The 8,851-nt window shown below is 34.1% G+C and overlaps 1 protein-coding gene across 3 annotated transcripts in view; it reads left to right on the top strand.

Moving 5' to 3' along the window:
- The first annotated feature begins 621 nt into the window (after nt 1-621).
- The window catches only part of LOC125059161 (protein MTSS 2), a 156,930-nt gene continuing 148,700 nt past the window's right edge, over nt 622-8,851 (top strand). For 2 of the 3 annotated variants that reach the window (XM_047663450.1, XM_047663448.1), the window contains exon 1: nt 622-1,156. In XM_047663450.1, the coding sequence (XP_047519406.1) occupies nt 1,085-1,156 (72 nt within the window). In that variant the 5' untranslated portion in view covers nt 622-1,084. The remainder of the gene's footprint in view (nt 1,157-8,851) is intronic. The other variant, XM_047663449.1, reaches the window with a different exon arrangement.

Genomic DNA, 8,851 nt, shown 5'->3' with positions numbered 1-8,851 from the left:
AAATCTATTCAAGAAGTCTAAAATTTCGAGCTTTTTGATATTTCAGTTATTGCCACGCCTGGATTTTATTTTAATTTATATATGATTTAGTTTATTAATTGGGGTCTAAGCTTAATATAGATTGTAGAGAACCGTGCCTTTTTAAGAAAATATAAATAATTTTCTGGTGCGAAGTACCTCTTAAAAATCCCCCAGGATATCTTCAAATTTGGTGGGAAAACCCCCAAGTTGGCATCACTGCTTTGACAGTGACACATAATACAATATATAAAAATTACTTTTTAGTGAGAGTGACTTAAACCATTTTCTTCAGGCCGATTTACATTATCTTAGTGTTTAGGAGAGTGCTTTAGTACAACTTGAAAGGCAAGTTCTTTAGCGTAGCGTTTACTAAAGCAAGTAGCGTTTACACGTTTCAACTAAAGTACTATAAGGAAGCAGAACATTATATATGACACACAGTAACCGCGAAAGTGAGCTCTATTTAAAATGACAAGTTTGGTGCTACCCATAGTAATTCTCCCAGCCGTCAGGCGTCAAGTATAGTCTGTGTCAAGCAGTCATCACTCGCTACTAACTTCGGAGTTCGGACTTGCCTGTAATGCTCGACATTCGACAATACTAAAATTTTCGTTAGTTTGTGTTGTTTGTGGTCGAGGTGAACGTATTTCATGCGCGTCTAATTCTCTTAATTATTTTTGTGAATGGAAAACCTAGATCTGAAATTTTACTGTAATTTATTTGTTTCTAATGAATAAGAAAATAAATAATTAGATGTTGGTTATTTCGTTTAATCACTAAAAAGCGGGGTAAACATATTCCACCATCGGTTAGACTCCATTGACAATATCCTTGTTTATAAATATTGATTTGTTGAAAATCTCTTTTCCTACCTCTCTTTTGTCTTGAATTGTGTAGTGCGATGTAGTTAAGGGAAGGAAGTGTTAAAGATAACAATTACCTTTGTGAAAATGCAACAGTTGTCCGATTTTCGCGATGACGATTTTTAATGTTCAGTGTTATGTGCTTGTCTAGTGTTTCGTGTTTTCAGTGATTTCATGGTGAAATTTTAAGCATTTTGACAATGGAGGGGACTACAGAGAAGGACTGTTCTCCCTTGTGGAGTCTTTACCAGCAAATAGTGGCAGACATGAAGGTAGGTCATTTCATTTTAATCAGCATCTTACGTTTCACCGTTCGATGTGGTTGCCGCGGCCGGCCCACATTTTCTAATTTGTCCTGATAAATCGTTCGTATTGAACGAAATGTTTGTAATTAGTAAAATCAAAATAGCGGAAATATTATCTTGGGCTTTGATGTGTGGATTGAAATGTACTAAATTGAGGTAATGGTAGCTTAAAGTGAAAATGAAGTTTGTAACAATATAGACTAAAACAAATATATTTTTATGCTATTAAACTACTTTATAGCTTATCATAATATATTCTAGTATGCTATTTGAAATATGGGCTTAAACTTCAGTGTCTGACTCTGTTAATCTTCATATAGCTAATATAAAAGTAATTAACAATTTTTATCATTGAATGAACTGACCTAAGTTCAAGTTTTTTTGATATTGATGTTACTTATTAGATAAATATTATATATATTTTTAATTCTAGTTTGCGTCATATGTAAACCTTATTTTAATATACAATTGTGACCTTCCGGCTTAAGTTTAAAAATATTATCAGCTTAATAAAAGCATTTTGAAAATATATGGTGATTTCAACTATAGCTTAGTAGGAACATGGCTTAATATTGAGTAACACCATAAGGTGAGCTTCTTCCTAGTAACAATATCATATTTACCAATAGGATAAGGATAATACCCTATTAGGAACAGATACACTGCTGGTGTTTTGTTAATCTTTCAGACAGCTTTCTTTGTCTAAAAACCTGAACCAAAAATATCTATACATATTGCACCTATCTGAGTGGTCACTATGTGCTTTAGTGTTATACCTAGGTTTGTATAAAACCATTTGTTTAACACTATAATGGATAGAGGTTTTTTACAAAACATAAAAAGCTAAAATTAAAAATGAGTTGTAACACTGGTTCGGTCTAGGAAGTATATTAACTATTTGCTAAACGATTTCGATCTTGTATTCTAAATTAATAGCTGGTACTGTTTTAATTAGCGATCGTTAAATGATAGGACGTCCGCCAGGCGTTGTTACGCGAATATTGACGGTCTGCCTATTAAGGGTTAAGAATTTAGCTTTAAATGTGACACCCGAATGTCGTTATGAAGCGTTTTAGCGTTAGTAAACAATTTGACAAATAGGTTATCACGCTACGGGGTTAACTTGAATATGTTGTATACAAATTAATCGGATTTTTTAAAATTATTATTTACGTATAATAGATTCCGGATATTCAAAATATAATTCTTGAATTTTTTCGTGAACCTATGGAAATGTTTTTAACTCGCCCTTTTCGACTGCTATTGTATTTAAGGTTAAAAGTAGAATGATGAATTATCGCCTTACATTTTACTTTGATATTACATACCCGCTGAAATCTGCAACGATGATCTACCAGCGCCAGTGCTTTGTAACTTCCAATAGTGATTGTGATCCCGACTTCATTGAGTTTTTATAACACGCTATGCCATCACTACAGATATAAATTACATCAAAATGACATATAAAAATGCCGGTATCTGATATGATATTAGATGTCACAGAGTCCCGGCAGTGATGCCAACTCCTACTACTCTGACCCCCTCTCCTAATGACCCCCTAGGTTCAGCTTCACATACGCCTAAATATTAATTAAAAACCACTAAAGTTTTTGTTGTGTCGGTTTGCGTAAATTTAAATTTGCATTCAATTATATTTTTTGGTTGGGTTCGAGGCTAAATATAAATTGTACGATTATTTGTCAATCTTGAACAAAGTACCCCCCCAAAATCCCTTTGTAATAAATGTTAACCCCATAAAAACATCTCGATATCTTGATTCCTAAATTTAGAGGGAAAACCCCCAAGCATCACTAAGTCTCGGCGTTGTTGTAGCGTTACATTTGTGTTAACTGTTAATTTATTCTCCATAGCATAATGTTTTGAACGCATAAGTAATTAATTAACGCTGGCTGAATACAGAAACACTGTTTATACCCGTGAGCAATATGCATACGAAATTAATACATAATCAATAAGGTTTTCACTGATTTATGTAATAGGAGGCAAACGGAGGCTTACCTAATGTTAAGTGATACCGCCGCCCATGGACACTCATAATCCCAGAAGGCTCGCAAGTGTGTTGCCGGCCTTTTAAGACTAATTTTTTGAAGGACCCTAAGTCGAAGTGGTGCGGAAATACTTCAGTGGGCAGCTGGTTACACAAAGTGGCGGAGAGCGGCACAAACTGAAGAATGTGTAAAGAAGTATGTAAGAAGCAGTGCTGTTCTAGCTGTTCATGTTCAAGCATTACATGTTCGTTCTTTTCAGCGTAATGACTTCCATTGATGGACATAGGCCTCTCCCCTAAATTTCTTATACGACCGGTTCCTCTACATCCGACGCCTGGACCCCTCGCCAGGTCTAATGTCTGGGCGGCATTCCATGCGATGCGTTCTAATCGCATCAAAAGATTTTTCTTTCAATGTGCGAATCTCGTTCTTAAGAAACCCGTATGCCTAATAAAAAAATTGGTTAATGTATCTTTTTAAAAATCTTAATCCTCAGTCTTATCATATTAATTCACACTGAAATATAACGTGTTATAGGGGGGTTTACGTAATTGTTTCACAGAATTGTCTTAGTGTGACACGTGTATGCATTTAAATAAAACTTCTTTTACAAATACAAACCCGATTTATTAAGTTACGAGTGCATTACAGAAATCGTGGGCAGCGACATGCTTATTCAATTTTCTACAGTTAAATCTATTACTAGATAAATATGTGAACTCATTTCCATGTTAACCTACAAAATTAACCATTTATGAAGTTCGATTTCGTGCGTGACCGAAACGCTCTTGGCTACTCAAGTAATTGCTTGAAGAGCATTAAAAGATACACCTAGTGTAAGTATGGTTGCTTTCTCGGTAGCGGTAATTTTTTATCTTAATTGTACAATTATATACGCGAAGTATGGTGCGGACCGGCAGCAAAAAAATTAATGTTTTGTTAAAGTATTTACGACACCGCTGGCTCTCAACTTAAAAGGCTTCGGCCTCAAAAACTAGAAATTTCCAGGTCCTCTCCCTGTCCAGTGCTCTTCTCGCCAATTGCTGGCTTTTAGTTACAGCAGGCTCTCCTAAGTTATGAAGTATTTAAGTTTAATATAATTAAGTTGTTGTTTGGTTTATTTACGTTCTCTTGCCATAGACATTAGGGAGCGTTCAAGTATTACGTCACGCAATTTTTTGAGATTCTTGACCCCCCCTCCCCCCATAACGCGCCGTAACGTTTTTCTGTACCTAATAGTAAAACGTTTTGTGACCACCTACACCACCTGTTTGAACCTAAAAGTTACCATTATGTGGTGTAAAGTACTGTAAAGACGAAAATAATATTAAAAATAACGCGTAATTCAATCCCCGCCCCGCACCGTTTCACAAAAGGACCCCCCCCAAAATTCGTTACGTAATACTTGAACGCTCCATTACAGCTCGGGTCTGTACGTCATGCTCAACTCGTATTTTTATGACATCTCGAAATAAATATATACCAGTATGTCTATTATACATCACTGTACATATAATTCAGTTCAACAGTTTTTGTAATTATGATTGACGTTGACGTAATCGTTATCGATTCTGAATTTGCATATCGCAAACAAATAGACCGTGAACATCGCGTCGCAGACGCATCCATTGGAAAAATTAAATAATTATGACAACAATAGTGATAAATGAAGATTCTCTTTCTGTCTAATTCTGTTCAAGCATCGATGAAAAGACAAAGGTCATAAATATTTATTTATTTATTAAAGTTCACCACATCATATAATGTTATATCTACAGTTACATATTTAACCGATTTTCTAAAGTACATGACAGTTATGGTAAACATTAATGTTACAATAAATTAAAATATTAGTTTCAATTTTAGATTTTACTAGTAATATATTGCCTATTGTTCACTAACAACTAATTTGTAACACTTCAATCTGTTGGTCTATTATTAAAAAAGAGTGGCGGAGAGTTTATTGCCAGTTCTTCTCTTCCGTTCTACACCTTTAATTTGAGAACTGGCTGTAAATGTAAAATTAGAAGCATTTAATGTATATTTCTTTTTTGACGTTCATAAGTGTACATTGTGTTACCTATATGAATAAATGATTTCGATTTGATCTATTAAAGAATTTGATATATTTATTTGATGCGTCATACAATTTCTTCTAACTTTGAAAGCCAGAAACTTATAAAATTAATATACATTAACACGTCCCTAGAGGACAGAGCGTATGACGAATGTTGAAGATATTCGTGGTTGCAACTCATTTCTTAATAACTAAGATCGGATATCGGACATCGCGGATATGACGCATTGTGTCGAGATGAAAAGGAACGAAACGAAACACGACCTTCCTTTTTTTTATAGGCTCGAAGGTCATTTAAGAATTACTACTCTCTTTTGTTGAAGGACCCTAAGTCGAATTGGTTCGGAAATACCTCAGTGAGCAGCTGGTTCCACATCGCTATGGTGCGCGGCAAACGGCATACTTCTTACATATTTCAATCGTAGCAAACATTCATAGCAATTATCGGCACAAGTCAAACAGCCTAATTGTTGCCAGCACGAAACACTTGCCCGTTTAATTATAATTATTTTCGCCTATTCTTTCATCTTAATAGAGCGTGAATCGTATGTAGTTGGTTGGAATACATTGTTTTAGTTTTAATTCACGCACGAGGCTTCATAAAGAAGATTTCTTACCGTGAATTCGAAATGAGTCTAAAAATATAAAATGTTGTCAACATACCAAAAATATTATTAGTAGAAAGATTTTACTAAAAAATAAAATGTATTATACAAATGTAACAAACATTCATATTATATTAATGACAATTAATTATAATATTAACTTAAAACGCATAATAACCAAGAAGTTCTAGCTTCGATACCCGGTATAAAAATAATCACAGAAATACACCGAATTGCCTTAACAACTACTAACGAAATGGCGAGAGAACGTTAAGGTATTTGCTACCTCGGCAACATAAAAAGTATGTTGAAGAACTATTTTTATATGCATTTGTCGCCTAACAAGACTGCTCTTGTTACATTAATACAAACCACAGTGGTTTTCAAATGTAATATGTACCACGATTTAGATTATATCGAATATATATAAAATTCTTGTGTCACAATGTTCGTTCCCATACTCCTTCGAAACGGCTCTACCGATTCTTATGAATTTTTTATGCATATTTAGTAAATATGAGAAACGACTACAATCTATCTTTCAAGCTCCTAAATGTAAGAGGTGGTCCGGTCCACCCCTAAATTTTTTAAATAATTTTTTTTTATATATCATAATACAGCATAGAAAAATACATACAACCCTTAATTTTCCCCCCTCTACGATCATCTTTTTTTTTTGTTAATTATGACTTGAACTCTGAGGTTTATATAGAGAAAAATTCACAGAACAACCTAAAAAGTTTTTAACCAAACAGTCTCTAGGGTAGCATAGCAAAATGATCCATGTAATAAAAAGGTAGGCTAAGTAAAATCACATTAATGAGAAAGGAAGTTCGCGGCGGCAGCTTGTTATTATGTAAAATAAAATATATAGAAATATATGGTTATTAAACATAATAGTGTTAGTATTATATATTTACGGTATGCGCGCGCATCGTAAAAATTTACTCTCATCATTTATCCCTAACGCGCCAAAAGAAGTATAACTTCAAAAAGAGAAGAATTAATATAAAATAAAAACCTTGTATTCATTTAATTTAAAGCACTTTCGTATACAAATTCTCTTTTGTTTTAATTTAAATGTTTATCGCAAACACGAAAACCGGTAACGGGTATATTGACTCACACGTCCCGAAAGTAGGAATTAGCTCCGTCCCAAATAGATTAAGTTATCGTCACTTAATTTGTATAGCAAGTGGTAAAATTAATTGTTATTGTTATCGTCAAGTGAGTGTTTTTTTGATAACATCACGGTTAACGGTTTTTAATACGTGTGTAATTGTTTTGCCAATGTAATGAGGTTTTAAATTGTATGAACTTTAATTGTCGCGAAATTTCCTTTTTTAAATGTTGATTCTTGGGCTCTTTTTGGAAGACAGAAAAACATACAAATTGTTTGACGTAGGGTATTTTTTTGTCGTAAAATGGGTGTTTATGATTTTGTATTTGCAAAATTAAATCATATGTTTGTATAGCTTCTAGTCTATGTGTGGAAAAGTAAATACTTAAAGGTCATTGTGAAAGGTCGAGCGGCTCCTTTGAAGTGGTGTTGATTGATTACATTACGTCATTTTGATAGTATCAGACATGGTATGGTATTATGAAGGAATGTTTTAATCCTGATGTTTTGAAAAAGAAATTTCGGGGAGAGGCTTATCTCCATCAATGGAAGTCATCAGGCTGAAACGAACGAACATGGAATGCTTAACAGCTAACCCAGCACTGCTTCTTACGTACTTCTTCTTCAATGTTTGCCGCGCATCACCACTATGTGCAACCAGCTGCCCACTGAAGTATTTCCGAACCAATTCGACTTAGAAAAGAGCGAGGTCGGCAACGCACTTATAACTTATCATCAGATGAGCCTCAAGCTCGTTTGCCCCGTTCTAGGGGCAAGGGGCCTCACCGTTGACCTTTGGGTTTAAGCCATGCCCGTTGTTCCCCATCTCTTCGCCGTACGAGCAAGGTGGGATGAGAGTCGCGCTGAAGCTACTAGTGTTAGACTAGTAAAAAGCACAATTAAATTGGCTCAAATTAAAAGCACAATGTTAATGCATCATCAAATTCTTGTTTAATGAAATAAATTTTTTTTAATGTTTTTTAAATATATTTTTTCGAAGATTAACGTGTGTATGCAGAATTATATCGTACTTATGACATATACTATATATATAAGAGGCCTAATTAAGGCTTATGATGTTGAGATGTGGTGAATGTCCGCTGTAGGTAATGTTCCCATGAGCGGCAGACCGTGATTTCTTAGCTAATGTCGGGGTAATGCCCTAAAGATCGTTGTATAAAATGCGAAGAAATCGTATATAATTTTTATGAAGAAACATCTCAGTCTCAAGCACTGAATAGTCAATGTTCAAATAGTACCTTTAATTTTTTATTTATTTCTTAACACTTCGTTACATTAATAGAAAAACAAATAATATATTAAATATCAATTATAAGGGATGTAAAACGGGCAGCGTTATCGCGAACAAGCAATCTCTTCCAGACAACCCTATTAAGGAAAAAACTAAAAAAAGAAATATGATGGGCAAATGCAAGAAGTGCATAACTAAATATTATATTATAAACCAACCTTAATCTAAAATAATCATGTTTTGTCATGTTTTGCATAACTTCTGTAAATCTTTGTAGAACATGTCTTTTGCTATCTTTGTATTCTATTTCGTGAGATGCATAAATAAAATAGATAACGTAATAATTAATATTCGTTGTTATAACAGCCAAATTTGGTATCGCTCGACATGAACCATGATTTTGCTTTCAACACTATCAAAGCTCATTATGTTTATACACATACCCTTACGCAAAGTTTACAATACAGGTTAAACACCCGTGATTTGGATAGGGTTGCCATATTTCGTAATTTTAAATTCAGAACGCGTCTGTCAAATAACTATTTTGAACTGTCAAGTGGTTGTCAGTTGTGACGTGAATTTAAAGCCACTATCGAAGC

This window comes from Pieris napi, chromosome 19 (assembly GCF_905475465.1).
Source record: "Pieris napi chromosome 19, ilPieNapi1.2, whole genome shotgun sequence".
NCBI lineage: Eukaryota > Metazoa > Arthropoda > Insecta > Lepidoptera > Pieridae > Pieris > Pieris napi.
The sequence above is the reverse complement of the archived record's forward strand: the minus strand, read 5'-3'. Positions and strand labels throughout refer to the sequence as shown.